This window comes from Terrapene carolina, unplaced genomic scaffold, assembly GCF_002925995.2.
Source record: "Terrapene carolina triunguis isolate 2854851 unplaced genomic scaffold, T_m_triunguis-2.0 Scaffold242, whole genome shotgun sequence".
In the NCBI taxonomy this organism is placed as follows: Eukaryota; Metazoa; Chordata; order Testudines; family Emydidae; genus Terrapene; species Terrapene triunguis.
In genome coordinates, this window is record NW_020664593.1 from 3,802,838 (window position 1) to 3,823,461 (window position 20,624).

Consider the following 20,624-nt stretch of genomic DNA (forward strand, 5'->3'; position numbering starts at 1 on the left):
AATCAGCTGCCATGGGCCAGCCCTGGGGTTTTCTTTGCTGTGTAGTCAGACATATCCTTTTAGTCCAGCCTCTTCCAGGGAAACTTGAGTCCAACACACCACTGGCCTGGCAGCACCATAGCAGGGTTTGGTCCAACCTCAGGCTTTTGGGCCTGCCAGCCACTGGCTTCAGGGTCTTCACACCCCAGCCCTAGCTGGGCCAGTAGGGGAACCCAGATCTGCCCTCTACACTGAGTTCCAGCCCAGGGACCCTGTATGAAGCAGAGGAGATCTTTGTTCAGACCCTCTGCTGGATCCTTGGGCTGCTTCCTACTGTGGCTGGCAGCTAGGCCTTCTTCACAGTCTCTTCCCCAGCTGACTCTTCTGCTAGTCCCAAAGCAAAGGGGATCCGGACTAGTTATGAGAAACAACAAAGCGGCTGCACCCGGCCTACCTGTCCCAAGGAGGCTCTGACCCTTAGGAGTCTCTAGTTAGGCTCTGCCCCAGCTGCTCCTTCCTCCCAGGCAGCTTCAAGCAGTCTCTGGTTAGACTCTGGCCCCAGCCAGGCCTTCCTTCACAGGGCTCTCCACAAGGTCTCTCTCTCCCAGTCAGTCACCATTGACCTCTTTTATCTCCTCCCCCCAGGCTTGACACTTTACACATGTGTAATGGCATGGGGCTGACAGAATCTCATTAACCCCTTCTTGGTCAGTGTGGAGTCTGTATACCCCATCTCCAGACTTTTCAGTAAAGACAGATACTCAAGTTCAATGAACCTTGTGTTCACTTTCTGCGCTATGGGGCTAGAACCTGTGGGTTCAGATGAAGTTCTACAGTTGGATCTAGAAAAGGGAGCGCTGCACTTCTACTGCAAATAGTTGCCCTACCTCAGCCTTCTAACAACTGTTAGGCCCCATCCCAATTTTACCTCTGTAACCTGTCTGCCCTCCTTTCCAGTTCTCCTCTTAGGAGGGCTCTTTCATTATTGCCTTTTACTCCTGTTTTTCCTTCCTCCTCTCTTCCAATCTATTTAGCTGTCAGAAACGTTACCTCTCATCTCCCTCATCTAGTTGTCATATGAAGCCCATTGGTGCTTCCTGGAGCATTGTGCTGACCCTGCATTGGGAGCATCGTATTAGAACTCCCCTCCCTCCAATGCCTATTCTCTGATGGCAACTTGTCCAATTTGGAACTGCAGCTCCTCATCTGTATTACGTTCTGCCACCAGTGTTTCCAATCCAAGATGCTGACTGCAGCATCTTCATTTTCTTCCACAGTTGGAAGCTGTGATCTTTTTTTCTTTTACAAATATTTGCTCTGCTCTTGGGTTTAAATGCTCAAAAAAATCTGTGACCATCCAGTCTGATCAGTCTGGCTGTAATAAACAAAGGCCACCATTTTCAAATGGGGGCTGTCTAAAGTTCGACTCTTCATCCATTCTTAGCCCCCTAAATAAGTGGCCTGATTTCCAGATGTGCTAAGCACCTATGGTTCCCAGTCACTTTAGTGGGAATTGAGGGGGATCAGCATCCCACAGGATGAGACCCTAAATAACCTTTCTGACAGCACCAAAGAAATTCCTTCAGGGATCTTAAGTTTGCAACTGTACCTCTCTATGGAAAAAGAGGAAGCGATATATAAACCTTTGGCTTTCACTGACCTACATGGTGTTGGAAGGAAACATTATGCTCTCCTAGAACTGCTAAGCAATGACGCATACTTGTCTCTTGGGTGAGCTGTGTTCACTCACACATTTCCCTGATTAGCAGTGGCCAGTTACTTGAACATTTTATAACTGTTAATGTGCTAATACGCACAGTCCAAGACTGAATCGGTTTAGACCAGTACTTGGCTGAACCTGCTTTCATTTAGCTGACCTCATTGTAGCCTGCAAAAGCTACAGCCTGATCTCCCAACAAACACCCTAAGCAGCACTGAGGGCTAGAGCACTATCTAGGTGTCTGAGCATGTCTCCAGCTAGTGGCTGGCCCACACAGAGGCTAAGAGCCTGCTAATGGCTTTTAGCTCATGTAGAGGAGTCCTTGGGTTTCAATGCTAATGGTTCTGGGTTCGGCTGATAATCCAGCAGATCCAATGGGAGGGCTGGGAACAGCTATCATACGTGCACAGTTAAACAACAGGCAGTGGGGAGCCTAGAGTAACAGTTAGGGAAGCTCACTCTGACAGTACTGGTAGGTGTAACAGTAGCTGGGACTTGTTACAAATGTTTGATCTTTGTGTAGTTTCTTTTTTGGCTTGTTTTTCATCATTATACACAGTTCCCTCATGCAGTCAGTTTGAGAAAGTTTGGCCAAGGGCAGTTAACTATCACCATTAGACCGTGGCCCCGCCCCTCCTCTCCGCCTACGCTCCGCTCCAAGGCCCCCCCCCCCCCCCCCCCTACCCCCCCCTCCCCCCCCCCCCCCCCAGCCCTCCATGCAGCCTCTTCCCCCCCCGAGGCCCCGCCCACTGCTTCCTCCTTTCTGCCCCTCCCCACCTTGCCTCCCTGCTCACTCCTCTCCGCCCCTTTCTATCCACCTGCTGCTTGCTTCTCTCTGCCTCCTGCCCCCCTGTGCGGGGGCAGAGCACAGGTGAAGTGGGGATGGGACCTCAGGGCAGAGCAGGGGGTGGGGCCAGGGCCCACAAAAGGTTAACTGAGCCATGCCACTAGCATATGAGTCTCAACATGTCATTGAAGCAATAACCTCAGGAGGGTTTCTTTGCAGCTCTGCAGCAGCAGCACTGGTTGAGCACCTCCTCCACAGAGCATTCAGGGCATGTCTATGCTGCAATGTAATCCCAAGGTTAGTAGAATTTGAATGAGCAGACACTGGGTTTGTTCACCTAGGGCTTGAACATCTATACTCATTTGTAACCCCAGGTTAGGAGTTGTTGACCCCTGGATCTCAACCTGGGGTTCCAGTGTCTTCATTGCATTTTGCAAACCGGAGTCAAATCAGCCATATCCCAGGCTTCCTAGCGCTCTTCCAAAATGTAGCTGCTCTAGCCCTTTTTTTGTGGGGCAGTATGGGAAAACCTGACTGTTCACCAAACCTGACTTTCCCGAGAACAAATAAAATTGGCCGGTGGAATACTTCTGGCAGACTCCCAGAGCACAAGTCCAGTGGGGCTGCATCTACACTGCAAAGCAATAGGGCTTGAACTCTGAGGTCCTCACATGACAAAGACTCAGACCTTCTATCGCCGCAGGATGCTGGGACACTAAATCCAAGTCCTGGGTTAGTGCAAATTGCATGTAGATGGGAAAGGGATTTAGGCTTGAACCTGAGTTCAAACGCTGGGGTTACGTTGCAATGTAGACATACCCTTAAATAGCACTTCAGCTGTGGCTGCAAGCGGCATTGGAGTGGCACAAATGGAGTAGTGATGCCACAGGAGGGGAACGTGGCCAGATTGTTGGGGAGGGAGAAAATTAGACCATTTCGGCAGGTGGCAGCTCATGGTGAGTGAGGGCAGCATCACATAGCATAATCGCAGCAGTTTAGCTTTTCCTTTCAGAGACAGACTACACTAGACCTGGGGGTGGCTGAAGTCTTTGGCAAAGCGGCTTTGCTCAATGCACAATCTTGTGTTAGCTGCCGGCAGAGCCATTTTGCTTTTGTTACTGTGCTCACCAAGCTCTTGCATTCTATACAAGGAGAAATGTACAAGCCCACACTTCACCCAACTACCTCTCTGACACAGCATCTCAGAGCCACAAGCACCAATAGCAGAGCCATTAGCAACAACCTTTGTCTGTTTAAGGGGGTTATTTTTCCCCTTGTAACACAACCGGAGGTCAGACTTTAGCATCCTGATGGGAGATGTTGGACTATTCTGCTGACCATACCTTTCAAAGGGCAAATGTGACAGCAGCAGTTGGCAGGTGTGATACAGGACAGATATATGGAACATTTGTATTTTGTTGCAGATCACACCACAACTGACAGGTTATAATAGGTTTAAAATCTGTTTTAAAGGATGTTTTCTTGTTGTATGAATTAAATAAATCAGTTGTTTTAAAAGAACACTGGACAAACCAGAAATTTTATTATATGCAATCATAAGGATGGTTGCATGGGTTCACAGCAGGATTTGAACCCCTCACCCCTATCACAGACCCCTTCTGCTTGTGCCAAAGGAGGGATTTTTACCATATATGAGAACCACAATTTGTCCGTGTGTTATACAATTATTTGCTAGTCAGCAATAGAATGTTGGGAATAAGGATTCCTGGGATCTACTCCTGCCCTGGAAGGGGAATGTAGTCTAGTGGTTAAAACAGTCCTTACATACAGGCGAGCTAAGTACATCATTTTAGCATACCTACTGTGAGAGGCTCGGTGGGTCAAACTTGGGCCTGTCCTAATAGAATCTTGGAATCTAATCTGCTAGAAATGACCTTATGCAACCTCTCAATTAACTTATTTGTAAAATGAGCGAGTGTGGGAAATGATACTGATCTTCTGCCTCAGACAGGGGAATAAAGTCATGTTTAATAAAAAATGCTATGAAGTACACAAAAATATAAACAGCAATGTGTGGAAGAGGTGAGCTTAAAGCTTCTCACTGCCAGCGTAGAAAGCCTTTTGATAACCTATTTTGTGAGAGAAAGGGGAACAAATGAATACACACCCACCCCTGAAACGTGGAATGTTCCACAAAATCTGGAACAGTTGAGGGGTTTGCTGCTGACTATCTGTAGCAACCAGAGCAGGTAGATCTCATTAGCTCCAGCTGAGGCATAGAAAAGGCTGGGTGTCTTTCAGAGGTTAAAAGAATAAACTCTAAGAACAGTCAGCTCAGGAGAGAAGTTGGAGATAAAGTGCCAGATTTTTAAAGGTATTTAGCTGCCTAAAGATGCAGCAAGGTGCCTAGTGGGAGTTTTGAAAGTATCAGTGAGCCAATCAAATGTATTAACCACTAATGAATGAATTTTACATGGACCACATTACTTGTAGTGCCAGACTGGTATTAAAAGGGCAGACAATACCCCCAATAAAACCTATTAAAGTGAAGACATCTGCTGTGTACAGAAAAACAATCACACAATCTTGTTGAAAATAATAGATTGTGCATGCACTGAAATACAGCATTAGGACACCATGATCAGTACAACTGCTATAGCTGGGGCAGGAGAAGGGTCTGGAGAAGACACAATGAGGGGGAAATTAAAAGATGCTGGAAATGAAGCAAAAAATTAAACTGGAAAGGAGAAAAAAAATAAGTTATATTTAACTAAGGAAAGCAGAGACCCACATCTTGAAAGATGACCTAACTTCAGGAAAGTGATATCAGTTACAGAAAGAAATACACTATAGAAGGGGGATGTAAATAGTCTAGACTCCATGGTATGTCTTCATTGCAGAGTTAACCCAGGCTCTGATCTGCTTTTACCCCTAAGTCCCCTACCATTCACCCAAAAACTTCTGCCCTGGGTTTAGAAATGTTTTAAACCCAGAGTTGCTGGGGACATACATTAACACCCAGATTCCACTTAAACTCTAACATCCACTTTGCAGAGTGGATGCAGGCTATTTAACTCAGGGGCCCTATTTTCCTACCCTTCTACCTACTTCTTTCTGCACCAGAAGTCACCTACCAGTTTATGTACCCGGGTCAGTGTTTAAACCCTGCATTCCATGAAACTTGCTACAGTTCTACCCAGTACTTGAACAGAGATGCCATTTGGGAAATCATCCTCCCAGCATGATGCCAGCTCACCAGAGGTTGACATGAAGGCTCCAGTGAACCTCTCAGGTGAGATCAGTAAGAAGCCTCATTTGGGGAGATACACTGGAAATCATCACGTCTAAACTGGCAGAGGAGGGGATTCAGGGACACCAAGTCCCTGCAGAGAAAGAATCAAAAACCTAAAGAGCATATACCACAAGGCCAAAGACTCTAATGGACAGTCCAACAACTATCGACCTGCTCCTACCACAAGGAGTTTGACCAGGTACTTTGTGCTGTTCTGGAGCCCCATGCTGTGCTGGACGGGCTTTTGAAAGCAGTTGGTGTTATTACTGGACTAGGGGCTGGTGAATGAGAGGAGCCAGAAGAGACCCTGAGAGAAGATAATCCAGAGGAGATGGGATAGATCCATGGGACAGATGAACTAGAGGAGATGGGACAGATACTTACTGCTTTGGGGCACGGCCATTATGAACTCAGCCCAGAGTCCCAGGAACTTTTTGGGATGGAAGCAGAGGACTAGCCAGGAGAGGAAGCAGCGAAGGAACCAGCATTACAACAGCTGGGTAAGATGCAACTGCCATCATTGTTATGGGAAATATTATAACAAAGGAAGGCTAGTTTTGCTGGTTTATGACCAATCTCATTACTGTTATGGGGGATGTTACATGCTGTGGGTGGTTTTGCCTCACTTGAGGGGGGAAGAACCTCCATTTCCCTATCCCCTTTCTTCTCCTTTCCCCCAGCCCTCTCCCTGGCCACATGTGATCCAAGAGGGCTTCTCTGTGTGTGTGTGGGGGGGGAGAATTTAAACACGTAAGCAGTGATTTATTGTGGCATACACTACTATATGCATGCAAAGCAGAGATTATTAGTGCAAGCCAAGCAATGCCTACAGATGCAGGGATATGGGTCAGCACAAGTTTTTTTTTTTTTATATATATATATATATAGATTTATGTGTGTGTGCTTGTGACACCCTGCCCCCCATGTTCATCCTTATAATATGATTGTGTGGTATCCAATGCAAAGTTTGTCATGTCAGGTGTCTTCGGAAGGCTCATGATACACTGAGCATTGTTATAGTAATGTTATAGGTTGTAATTTCATGTATATAGTTATGATGCTGAAAATGTGTCCTCATGGCTTGAAACAAGCCCAGGCAAAACTCTCCAGGAACAGAGGGGCAGTTCACACCTCATCAGGGCATGTATGGGACAAACCCAGCCCAGCTTCACAGGAACAAGGGACACTGGCCTAGGCAGCAACAAAGGATCTGTTGGACTCTTGAGTGAGTCACCCCCCTTCCCTTCGTCAGTTTGGGAGTGCAATGAGGTAATGCTCACCTGACCCTGAAAGGGGGGGGAGGGGCAAAGCCAAGAGGGAAGAAAGAACATGATAAAAGGGAGAGATGTTTGCCATGCTCTCTCTCTTCCACCTCCATCTACAGACACCACCACCAAGTGACTGAAGCGCTGATCAAAGGGGCCAGCCTGGCTGAAGGGTAACCCGCCAGTCTGTGGTGAGAAGCATCTAAGTTTGTAAGGGCACTGAAAGTGTTAAGATCAGCTTAGAATGCGTTTTGCTTTTATTTCATTTGACCAAATCTGGCTTCTTGTGTTTTGACTTAGATTTTAAGTGAGTATATCTTTTGTAGTTAATAAATTTGTTTGTTTATTCTACCTGAAGCAGTGCCTTTGGTTTGAGGTGTGTCAGAGACTCCCCTTCGGATAGCATATCGATTTCTTTGTTAAATTGACGAACTTGCAGCGTCCAGCAGGCATAACTGGACACTGCAAGACGGAGGTTCCTAGGGTTGTGTCTAGGACCGGAGATATTGGCTAGTGTCATTCGGTTGCACAATCCAAGCAGCGGCTGGCCAAAAGTGCTCACTCACATAGCTGGGAGCAGCTTACATGCCAGAGGCTGTGCATGAACAGCCTAGGAGTGGGGGTTCTCACAGCACAGCAGGGTAAGGCTGGCTCCCAGAGTCAAGGATTGGAGTGACCTAGCAGATAACACCAGGGGTCCAGATAACACAAGGGGAATGTCACAGTGCTGCAGTGTGTGTTTTTTCTCATACTGACTGTAGCATTAAACATTATCAGAGGCAGCCTAGATATGAAGTCCTACTGCATGACCTGTGGTGGTATTAAAGTCACAAATTAACAATAGTTAGACTGATATGTATAGTACAGTACAAAATATGTACACATGGAGTATTCCACATTATCCCCTGCAAAGCAAAGATGTGGGTACACAGGGATCCTTTACTTCCCTTGCTTTCCTGGACCCAGCCCTATCTATCAGAGGGATGCTTGCTGGTTGCCTGTACTGGGCATATAAACCAGCACTGTATTTGACTCTTTCCTGGCAAAAGTTCTCTCTCTTCTCCTCACACATGTTGTGCAGTGAATGACAGGCCCAAATAACATGAATGGCATTGAACACATTGGCATCCAAACAGGAGTGCAAGCAGCACCATCTCACATTCAGTCGGCCAAATGCACACTCCATCCCCAGCCTGCAACTGTTCAGGGTGGAATTAAGGCACCTTCTGCTGTGTGCTCTTAAACAGGGTAGGGTGTCATGAGCCAGGACAGTAGAGAATAGCCTGGGTGCCCTAAAATGACTGTGGGCACACACACATCCCATTGATATCCATATTACTGTGAGGAAATAAAGTCCCTTCTTGTCCAAATTTGAAGATGCCAGCTCTCCAGAGTACCTTAGCATCATGCATCCTGCCCGTGCATCGGGCATTGGTGTTTATGAACTTCCCTCAGTGGTTGACCAAGGCCTGCATAATGAGTGAGGTGTAGCTTTTCTGGTTGACATACCCATGTGCAGCTTGAGGGGGCAAGGCCAGACAGGGGCACACGTGTGCCATCAGTGGCCACAGCACAGTTCAGAAATCCATTCAGTCAAAGCCAGCTACTAGCAATTTTCACCACCTATGGGTTAAATCCCATCAATAATTGCCTTGCAAACCTCCATCACCACAGCAGTGACAGTTGCCTTGCCAACACCACACTTACTAGCCATGGACTTGTAGCGGTCTGGGATAGCCAGTTTCCAGATGGCTATAGCGACCCGCTTCTGTATTAGTACAGCCTCCCTCATTTGCATATTCTGGCACTGGAGAATTGGGGCAAGCTCCTCATACAGCTCCATGAAGGTCTGCTTCCTCATGTGGCAGTTCTGGAGCTGCTGGTGGTCATCCCAGGTCTACATGATGATGTAATTCCACCACTTTGGGCTTGTGATCCTATTCCAGAACTGCCGGCCAGCAAAGGGGGAATCCATAGCTATTAAAACCTGCATCACCTGTCCCCACTCCACTATATCTGCATGCAGCCTGTGTAGTCTCAACAGGGCCCGCCATTGCCTTCTCGGGGCAGCAAGCCACTTCCAAAATACCCTCCACCATCTTTCATGCCCTTCATTTTCCTGCTGTTGCCAAAATGAGAGTTGCATTAATGCCAACACCTAGAAGAGGCCATTGTCCTGAGCTGGATCCATGCCTTAGCATCAGTTGGAACGGAGCCTGCAGACAGAAATCTAGAGTGGGAAGCTGGAAGTGCTGTACTTTACTGAGTTGGTGGGCTAAGAACACTTCCACCCTGCTGCCTAGGAAGGACAGTCAAGTTCTCTCACAGTACACTGTGAAACAATCCCTAGAGCAGCACAGCTTAGTGCAATGTTAAGACCCATAGAATATGCCCTTTCAGGTCCTAGTGCCTCATCTGGGCTATTGTAGCACCAGTGTGGATGGGGCTACGCAGATATCCTTCAAGGATGATGTAACAGGGTGGATGATCACACCCAGGCTATGCTAACACAGGTGCCCAGACCTGGTACCCAACACAGGTGCCCAGACCTGGTACCCAATCCAGGTGCACTCTGGAGTGAAGACATACTCCACGAGACACAGTGAGCCTCACTTACAGGTCTCAGAGTCCCTGTCTGGTTCCTGCCCTGCTCCTGGGGAAGCACAGCTATATGCTGACCCTTTCTCAGGATGGATTGTAGGGTTATAATCCAGCCCCTAAAAAGTTCATTTGCTAATTCAGGATAACACAAATACCTCCACTTGCACACAAAATGTGTCCCCTAACTACAACAACAAACATCAGCTATGGAAAAAACAATCCACAACACCATATTTCCTCATCACATCATCTAAACAACACTATTGCAAATGTTATAAACCAGGGGTCGGCAACCTTTCAGAAGTGGTGAGCCGAGTCTTCATTTATTCACTCTAATTTAAGGTTTCGCGTGCCAGTAATATATTTTAATGTTTTTAGAAGGTCTCTTTCTATAAGTCTATAATATATAACTAAACTATTGTTGTATGTAAAGTAAATAAGGTTTTTAAAATGTTTAAGAAGCTCCATTTATAATTAAATTAAAATGCAGAGCCCCACGGACCAGTGGCCAGGACCTGGGTAGTGTGAGTGCCACTGAAAATCAGTTGCATGCCGCCTTTGGCACACGTGCCATAGGTTGCCTACCCCTGTTATAAACAGTAATTTCTCAGCATGACAAACTCTTTCCACTTAAAAAACAAAGAATTCCTTTCATTACCAATCCTCCAACTAACCATCAGCCAAAAATGTGCCCCATACACACTAACCATCAGCTTCTACACAACAGCACCCTAATGTTCCAGACAATTAGAAATCACCCATTTCTAACCACTCCACACAGCCATGGTTAACGGGTGCACATTTTGTATGGAGGTGGAAGGCAGAGGCATATGTGTGGTGGATCTGATTGAGATAATGTGGAGAAGGTGATATCATTGTTATAGGCTACAAGGGTTTGGGTGAGGACTTAACTAGTGATTTCCTGACTCTTTTATAGTTGTCTTGGTAGCATATGCCCTGGCCTTGAGCAATATCAACTGTTTTTTAACAATGTTAGTGCTTGGGGAAATATATACATAATTTGTGGTCCTTTGTGACTCAGATACTATAGATGTAAGAAGGAGTTTGGATTAATAGCAGCAGTGATTGGAAATACTGATGTATGTAATTTTATTACTGTAGAGGCAATAGCTTTCCTCTCACTAGTGCTTCTGATCCAAACTCTTTGTTATATATACAATACATAAACCACAAGGATTCCTGACTGATTATAAAGCAACAGAGAGTCTTGTGGCACCTTTAAGACTAACAGACGTATTGGAGCATAAGCTTTCGTGGGTGAATACCCACTTCGTCAGACGCATGGAGTGGGTATTCACCCACGAAAGCTTATGCTCCAATACATCTGTTAGTCTTAAAGGTGACACAGGACTCTCTGTTGCTTTTTACAGATCCAGACTAACACGGCTACCCCTCTCATACCTGACTGATTATGTTCTTGAGTATTTAGCTGTTATGTGCCCCTCACCCATGGTCTGCATTGTTAAATGTTAAGTTTTGAATTTTCAGCTATAGAAGTGAAAGATATATCAGACAGTGTGCTGTACTCAGTTATGTGACTGTTATGTGTTTGTTTTCTGTATACAGCAGTTTTAAATCTTTAAGGACTCTGCTGTCTATGGAGGCCATCAGCCATTTTGTGTTCTTTCTGTGCAGACTGTGACAGAGAGATGCACACTGTACTCTCAGTGAGTTTACTTTTGTTCTTTTTTGTTTCTTCTCTTAATCTAAAGCAAATGTCATTCGGACTGAATATATATGGCTGGTCTTTGTGTATAGAAAAACATGATAGTACCATTATTTATTCCTGAAACATTATTGAGAGCCACAGTAGAGTGTTGAGGGTCTTTGCATTTTTCATACACACCGCTACACCTCCAGACATTCAAGGCCCAAATCTCAGCCACCATCTTTCCACTGTGTAGTCTCTGTTGAGCCAAAACATAAAGGAATCAGAGAGAAGGAGGCCATGGCTGGCACTTACTGCACCCCAGGGGTGTAGGCAGAGGTGGGCCCGGGTAGTCCACATTCTCCCCCCAATTACCACCAAGGCCCACCCAAAGCTGAGCCTGTGAGCCTGCACCACCACCGCCATCGCAACTACTGATTCCTCCCTGGAGGAGTCACCACCTCCACTGGAAGAACACCCAGCTCCCATTGGTTCCTCTGGGCACACAGCATAAGGCAGAAGGGAGCTTGAGGCCAGCCAGGGGCTGATGCCAGGTTTGTGCCCCAGAGGCTCGAGGCACCTGCATCAGAGCAGCCCTGCTCCTGCTATGTATCAGAGTGGTGTGTGGGCTGAGCCATGCCAGCCACAGGGCCTCAGAGCCACCAGCACCACCACCTTCCTGGAGAGCTCCTGAGCAGCCGTGCTGAGTCCAGTCCCTTCTCGACACATGCAGATGAGGCATGTGCTGCTCCCTGAGCCTGGCTGCTGCTGTCACGTGGAGACCTGCGCCCAGGGTGTGAGCAGCGCCAGCAGGTGAGTGGCGGCCTTTGCTTGGGGTGGGGCATTGTAGCCGTTTGCAGCGGTGGAACCTGTGAAGCTGTTTTGCCACAGGTCGGAAAGGAGGCGAGCATGTGGCACTGGGCTGGGAGGTGGGAGGGCACTGCATCTTGGAGCTAGGGTTGCCCATTTTGGTTGATCGTATTCCTGAAGGTTTCATCACATAATTCTTACTAAAATTTCTGGAGACTCCAGCATAAACCCTGGTGGGTTCGCAATCCTACTTACAGCCCCCACCGCAAGAGGTCCTGCACCTCTGGGTCTGGCCCCAGAGCCTCTTACTTGCAGGGCAGGTGTGACTGCCCCTCTGCCAACCAGGGAGCCAGCAGGTGCCTCCGTGCCCCTGGGGCGCCTCACGGGGGGTCCAGCTAGCGTGACTGCCCATCTACCAGAAGTTGGGGCCCACCCAAAATTCAACTCTTAAGCTATGTCACTGCTGCACCCACTCCACCCTCTCCCTTTGTGCAGCTCCCAGATTGGAGTAGCCTCGCTTCAGTGCTGGGGGAGACACACAGGATAGGACTCATCCCCACCCACCTCCCATTTCTTCCCCCTTCCAGCTGCTGGGCAACTCCCCCCTCCCCCGACCAGAGAGCACCTTCCTCTCCCTGTAGGGTTGCCAGTTTTGGCTGGACATATTCCTGGAGGTCTCATCACATGACATAATCTTTAATTAAAGAGTCATCTTTAATTCCTGGAGACTCCAGGCCAATCCTGGAGGGTTGGCAAGGCTGACTCCTTGGCACAGCCTGATGCCCCCCTGGAGGGGCTGGCAGGCTCGGCAGGGCCTGTGCCTGCACATGGTCGAGATGTATGGAAAGCCTCAGCCCCTAGGCTCCTAGCCCCATAGCAGCGCTGGGTCCCTCCCACTAGGGAGCCGGAGCGGGAGGAGTCAGCGCCGGCTCACAAGCGCTGCTGGCCCTGGGTTAGCAGCAGCCGGGACTCACATGGGGGGGGGGGAGGAACTGGAGGGGAGGGAGCCAGGGAGGAGCGGGTGAAGGGGGCCAGGGGAGGCTGGCGGGGAGGGCGGAGCTGGAGGCAGATTGGGGGGTGGGGGTGGGAAGCGCTTCCCTCCCAGAGCCCTGATCAAATTTCCAGAAGAAGAAGAAGGGAAAAGCAGCAAAGGTTCCTTCTCCGCTTCTCGCCCAGTCTGCCCCACTCGCGCCCCTCTCCCCGAGCCAGGAGCAACATGGTGAGCGGGGCTGCGGTTGGGGAGGGAGAGGCTGGTGCTAGGAGGGGTGGGGAAGGGGACCTCAGAAGAGGGGATCCCGAGGAAGTTTTCTGGGGCGCCTCCTTCTTTCCCTGCCCCCCTCTCACGCATCTTTCTTTCTCTTTCTTTCTTTTGCAGATTTGGAAAAGTCTGTCACTCTTTGCCCTTGTGGCCATCGCCCGGCTCCACGCTGAGGTATGTGAGGGGCTCCGGGCTTCCCTGGGCACTTTTTACCATGACTAGATTTCCAGCTCGCGCACATACCCGACATATTATTAAGTGTAGCTGCAAACCCAGAGGAGAGCACGGGGATATTTGGGGTGGTTCGTGCTCGTAATCCCACGAATCGCGAGCAGCTTTGATCTGCTGCAAAGTTCGAACCTGCAATCTAGTCAGCGGATGAGCATGAACGCAAATGTCTGCCTTTACCAGGGGAGACAAAGCGTCCAAAGCAGGGGAACTGGGGGAAAGAATAGATGGCGGGGGTGGGTATTTGGAAGAAGTAATGGTTCTGGGGGGTTCTGAAAAGCGCCCTTGATTATTTACACTTTCCTTCGAGCAATTTAAACAATTAACAGTTTCTCCCTCCAAAGCTTTCAAACAGTTTCATTTGGTGAAAAATACACCCACAGTTGGGAAAAGTAATTTTTTTTCTTGGGGTAAAAGTTTCAGCATATAAGTGTGAATGGAGATCCTTGTTATGTATTCCTTTGGGTAGCTAAAGTTACATCTGCCTGGTTTAATGTTAGTGCCTTTTTATATTTTAAAAAGCATAACAGAATTTTGTTCCCATGCACTATATTAGATCTGTAAATCCTCTGCCAAAACCTAAGTCCTGTTGTGTGAATAGCTTGTGTTTATATTACTGCACTTTCATGCTTTAAAGTGAGACTGTACTTTCTCTGAACATTTCCTTTTTTACTGCATTGACCTTCTTCGGGAATTAAAAGCTATTAACTCCAAACTCATAAACCCAAAAGTCTGTTGATAGAAAATAAGCAGTGTCTGAATTCCTGGTGCTACAGCTTTCGTGAAAGTGAGGTCTGAAACAAACTATTTTATAATTAAGGCAGGAAAATGTGGAAGTGATTTAAAGAAAATGAACTCAAGCTGCACTAGGGCGAGAAACAGAATGTGCATTTATGAAGAAAAGAGATCCCTGGGGGGGATCTTTCTTTCCACTTGCATTTTATCCCCCTTCACATTTGTTACAGATGGCTAGCCACACCCTGAAGCATCACAATTTGGCTCTGCCTAAAAATGTATAAACACATCTGATTTCCCACAAAACAACTCGTTTTTCTGCCTCCCACCCATTGTCCTCACTACCATGGTTATGGCAGAGACAGGATTTAGAATAATACAAAAGATTTTTAAAAAAACCCAGAAACTAAAGCTCTCCAGTAAACTCCCCCAGATATCAGCATCTTGCTGAGGAGATGAAAAATTCAGAGTACTGTGGCATGCCAGGAATGGAGGTGAGATGGAAAGGTGATGGGGTCACAGCTAACACTGCCAAACCGGCCTTAGTGCAGTGTCCATGAAAACTGAGAGGGAGTGGATTTGAGCTATAGCATGTATTAACATCTCACATTTTTATGTGCATAATAATACAGTAATACTAGCCTTCTCTTAATGCCTGACATCTTACACAGTCAGTATTTCCATACGTCAAGAAGCTGGAATTCAAACAGGAAACAGTTTTATCCATCTTCTTAGGCACGTCTACACTTGGAGCTGGGGGTGCGAGATTCCCTGCTCATGTAGCCATACTTGCACTAGCTCTCATCAAGTTAGTGTGCTAAAAATAGTAGTGTAGCAGTGGCAGCACAGGCCGCAGCAATCAGCGGCATAGACTATTCGCCTTGAGTACAAACCTACCTGGATCCCATGGGTGCATACTCGGGGAAGCTAACGCGTGCCGCTACTGCGGCTGCCCGTGCTACTGCAGTTACGCTATTGTTTTTAATGCACTAAGTTGATGAGAGCTGGTACAAGTATGTCTATGTAAGCTGGGAATCACGTCCCCATCTCCCAGTGGAGATGTAGCCACAGGATAGGTCAACACTAAGGCTATGTCTACACTACTGCGGTAAGTCGACCTACGCTATGCAACTCCAGCTACGTGAATAACGTAGCTGGAGTCAACGTGCCTTAGGTCGAGTTACTGCAGGGTCTACACCCATCAACTTACCTTACTCTTCTCGTCAGTTTGAGTTCAGGGTCGACTGGAGAGCGATCTGCTGTCTATTTGGCGGGTCTTTACTAGACCCTCTAAATTGACCGCCGGTGATCGATCTCAGAGTGTCGATCCCAGCTGTAGTGTAGACATAGCCTTAGAGTGGCATGTAGAGTACAGATAATGCATGCCCAGATAGCATGGGTATAAACAGCAGGGTAGACGGTCAGGCACTGCTTAGGTGAGTAGCATAGAGTGTCGTACACGCATGACCCCCAGGGTATATATTCTACACGATTCTCTAGAGTCTAAACACCCAAGCAGTGCTTCCCGAGTCTACACTGCCTTTTTTAGCAGTGTCTTGTCCCGCTGCCGGAGCCTTTACTCACTGCCTCCCCAGGCTGGAGCCTTCCACATGTAGGTACACACCACAGTGAGTGTGGACTCAGCCTGCCTCTGTCACTATGGTGTATAGCTACATGAATCCTACACACTGCCACAAGGGTAAACAAGTGTGGACAAGGCCTCAGTAATAGTAAACAAACTGTAATTAATTCTGGTCAATGTATAAGACAAAATCTCTTTGTAAGAAGGTGTGCATTGGTACAACTGCAATATAAATGTTAAATAATAACCATGATAGTGGTCTGCGCACAAGAGTAGGAGCCAGTGGATTTAGATCAGGGATGAATTTGGACCCTGATGCCAGCTGTGCTACTAGTATTCTGGGTAGCCCAGGGGTTCTCAAACTGGGGGTCAGGGCCCCTCAGGGGGTCGCAAGGTTATTATGTGCGGGGTCGTGAGCTGTCAGCCTCCACTCCAAAGCCCATTTTGCCTCCAACATTTGTAATGGTGTTAAATATATTTAAAAAGTGTTTTTAATTTATAAGGAGGGTCACACTCAGAGGCTGCTATGTGAAAGGATTTGTAGGTGCCTTAATTTTTTTTGATGCCCAAATTTAGGCACAATAATATCTCTGTGCCTTAATCTTCCCATCTATAAAATTGGGATAATAAAAACTTAACAGCCAAAATTTTCAAAACCAGGTTTAAAGTTAGGCTGTTCAGTGTGGATTTAGGTATCTGAACAGATGGTTTGATTTTCAAAAGTGCCAAGCACCTTGCATTTCCATTTCAGTCTGTGGAAGCTGGTGAGTGCTCAGCTCTTTTGAAAGTCAAACCATTTAGATACCTAAATATGACCGGCACATGGTATGGGAAATCCTGGCCTACCTGTCTTATGAAGCTGGTTGTGTTTGAAGACTAACTAGTTAGTGTTTAGAAAACACTATGAAGTTTAAACCCCTTATCTAAGTGCTATGTATTATTGCTATATGTCAGTGACATGCAATAATATTGTCTAAATATAAGTACGTTTTGTTCTGCAGTTAAGTACACGTCATAGAAACATATTGTGTGCCTCTTTTAGATTTCAGAGATGATAACCTCTCTAGTTGTTGTCTGCTTTTGGTGGATTCGGTGTTCAGTGCCATTCAGTGTATTCAGAAAATTAACACTGGGCATTAAACCTGTAGTCCCTATGTAGGGAAAATTGCTACTAAGCTCCGCTGGAGTATCTCTCTCTCTACCTGTCTAGGTTTTTATCCTGCACTCACCCCAGTGCTATTGTTAGGCCCATTAGTAATCTTTCTTGAGAAGAAATTGCTTCAAAAAGGGTTCCTGCAGTTCTTTTGTGAAGACTGGAAAATTGTAGACTTGCCAAACCGTGGGAGCTTTTCTTGGCCAAGCTCAGTAACAATCACAAGAGCAGTAGACCCTGAGCCCTACCACCCAGATGGAATCCAGCCATCACGCTCCTGGAGTTCTATTTATCTTTCTCTTCTGGGGTCAGCATCTGGAATCCCGCTCCTGCCCCCTGGTCGTGTTGGATGATTCAGTTGGAGGGATCAGGATCTCAGTGCAAGATTTATATGCTAGTGTCGCAGGGGCTGCCATGAAGATGGGACTGCTTGTGTTCATAGCTGGCCTTTCTCTGGGTACAGGGGTTGATTCTTGGAAGCAGAGTTTATAGTGAGGTGATTGGATGGGATAGAAGGGAGGAAAGCGAGACTCAAAATGTCTTTTACCTTCGCCATATCCTCTCCCATGGGAAAGAAAATGAGTGTATTAAAAGTTAATCCTTAAGCCTCTAAGTCTCCTATATGGTGCATATCTCATCCCTGGGTACTGAAGGAATAGTATGTAAATACCCAGTTAACAAGAAACGAATCCAGACACTCTGTTCAGTTGTCTCTACGGGGTCAGAGGACTTGTATATATGGGAAAGTTTTACCAGTTTTTAACACATAAAACCCTATTGTAGACAGGACAATTTGTATTTGAACATGTGTTAGCTGGCAGGGGTCAACCCTAGTAGTTTACCTTGACCAGCTAAGGTGTGTCAAAACTACAGCATGCCTTTGTCTACTGGTATAGACATGGCTTCAAGCTAATGGGAATGTTGCCATTGACTTCACTAGAAGCAATATCAGACTCAACATTTCTTTGAATTTTGTCCTGTCTGATATTTGTGCTCTGACACCATCCACCGCCTTGGAATCCTGCCTTTGCGTCTCCGCTTGGCAGGTGGTTGGACCTGCATGTCCATGGTGATGGGCACGTTATAAATGCATTAGAGAAGTGACTTAGCTAGTGCCACACAGCAAGTGCTCAGGTCTGCAGGGTGTTGAATCCTTTGGCCCAATCTAGCAAAACACTTAAGCATGTGCTTAACTTTAAGTGCTGTGCTGTATTAGGCCAGAGAGCTGAGCACCTTGCAGGACTGAGGGCTAAATCAGTAGGTGAATCAGCACTAGAACCTCGGAGCTCTGTCCCAAGAACCCAGTGCCATGCTCTAACCCCTACACCACACTGCCTATACATAGGGATGTTACCAAGGATGAATTCAGCAGCCTGGGCTGGTTGGGTAGATATTGCCAGCTTCAGAATATGACAAATGTAGAGTGTGTAATGCATGAGTGTATGTGACTCTGTGGCATCCCTCTGCAAACAAAGCTGCTGTTTACTGACAAGTCTGGGCTGTGCAAATTCACCAGCATGCAGCGAGGGCCTTCATCTGCCAGAGCACAAATTCTTTGCCTGTAATTAACAGGGAGCTGCTGGTGAGAGGCAGCGTAGTGTGCAGATCCTCTCCCCACACAAGACGAGGGGAGTGATTGAAACTCATAGTGTTGCCTACTGCATGGGCTCCAGCTGCTGTTATTGGAGCAGCTGCTTCCTCATCAGGAGGGACTGGGGGCACCTTTGATCTTTCTTGTGTGATGTTACATGTCGAGGAACATTTTTCTTTGTACAGATGAAAGTTTGTGACAAAACTCTGCCAGATGCATCCTTCCAAAGTAATGAGACTCCTGTTAACCAGACTTTGTTTTCATATCCCATCCCAGGAGCCAGTTGAGATTCCCAGAAGTGCCTCATTCAGCCAGATTGTGTCTGTCTCCACGGGGGCCTCTGTTATAGACGTTTCTGCTATATTCCAGAGTCTGAGCTGATCTAAGAACAAAGTGAACGTTCTCTGTAAAGGTTTATCCCTCAGGCTGGTGTCTTTGGTGTTATCAAAAGAAAAGACTAAAACTGTTAATACTCTGGTTTATTTTAGAGACGGGTCTGAACAGCAGAGTTGGACTTAGATCTAAATTTTTGCAGAGTTTGTGGGTGCTCTAAGCTGTGGGTATGGGTTCTAATGTATTCTATGTCATCCTGTGTGTCTATCAGTTATGAGCTCTCTGGAGCTGGAACTGTCCTCTTTGTACATATCTGTACATAGCCCAGCACAATGAGACCCTGATCCTTGATTGAAGTTCCTAGGCCAGGGGTGGGCAAACTACAGCCCACGGGCTGGATCCGACCCCTCAGGGCTTTGGATCCGGCCTGTGGGATTGCCATTCAGGTGGCGCCGTGGGCCCCGCGCCGCTCCCAGAAGCGGCCGGCACCACATCCCTGCGGCCCCTGGGGGCAGGGGCGGGGCAGAGGGCTCCGCGCACTGCCCTTGCCTGTGGGTACCTCCCCGGAAGCTCCCAGTGGCCAGGAACAGGGAACCGCGTCCAATGGGAGCTTCGGAGGAGGTACCCACAGGCGAGGGCAGCGCGAGCCCTGTGCTCCCCCTCCCCCAGGGGCTGCAGGGACATGGTCCTGGCCGCTTCCTGGAGCGGTGCGGGGCCAGGGCAGGCAGGCAGGGAGCCTGCCCTGGCCCCGCTGCATGCCACTGCCATCCTGGAGCCACTCCAGGTAAGCGATGCCGGGACGGAGCCCGCACCCCGAACCCCTCCTGCACCCCGCACCCCAAATCCCTGCCCTGAGCCCCCTGCTGCACCCTGCACCCCTCCTGCAACCAACCCCCTTCCCTGAGCCCCCTCGTACACCCTGCACCCCTCCTCTGCCCCAATCCCTTGCCCTGAGTCCCTTCCTGCACACTGCAGCCCCTCCCACACCCCGCACTCCCTCCTGCACCACAACCCTCTGCCCGAGCCCTACATTCATGGCCCTGCATTCAATTTCCCCACCCAGATATGACCCTCGGGCCAAAAAGTTTTCCCACCCCTGTCCTAGGTACTACTACCATAGTATAAATAATAACTAGTAATTGAAAGCCCAGGCTGTCACAGGGGTGTAAGTCATAAAGTCATGTGTAAAAAATCCCAAAATGGTTGAGAACTTAAAAATTGGATGATAACGGACCGTAAATCCCAGTGATAATTGAACCTGGTGATATTCTGAACAGAGCTAGTGCTCAGCCATGCGTGTGGCTGTTTCCATTGCTTCACACTGATTCAGCAGATATAACAGTGACACACAGAGTGACAATCCTGGAATCTTTTTATGTAGATAATGAATAAGGTGCTGGATTACCAGGCCTAGAGGCTTATGTCTTGTGTTTAAGCAAGATTTTCCTGTCACTCCATCAATGTGTCTCAACCCTGACCTTCTTTAGTGGTCAGAGGGGAGTTCCAGCCCGTGACCCCCAGTCAGTCCTTGATCTCTCTGCTGGAGCTGCCAGTTCAGATACCAAGGTGCTCCGAACACATGGTGATGGGCACCATATAAGACTGATGATAATCATTGTCATTTATGCTGCCACTGATGGCAATATGAGCTCCTAACAAT

The 20,624-nt window shown here is 47.7% G+C and overlaps 1 protein-coding gene across 1 annotated transcript in view; it reads left to right on the forward strand.

The window, feature by feature from the left end:
• Window positions 1-13,175: 13,175 nt before the first annotated feature.
• FSTL1 (follistatin like 1) overlaps window positions 13,176-20,624 on the forward strand; it is a 75,809-nt gene continuing 68,360 nt past the window's right edge. The window contains exons 1-2 of the mRNA XM_029912767.1: window positions 13,176-13,303; window positions 13,460-13,516. Of these exons, the coding sequence (XP_029768627.1) occupies window positions 13,301-13,303; window positions 13,460-13,516 (60 nt within the window). The 5' untranslated portion in view covers window positions 13,176-13,300. The remainder of the gene's footprint in view (window positions 13,304-13,459; window positions 13,517-20,624) is intronic.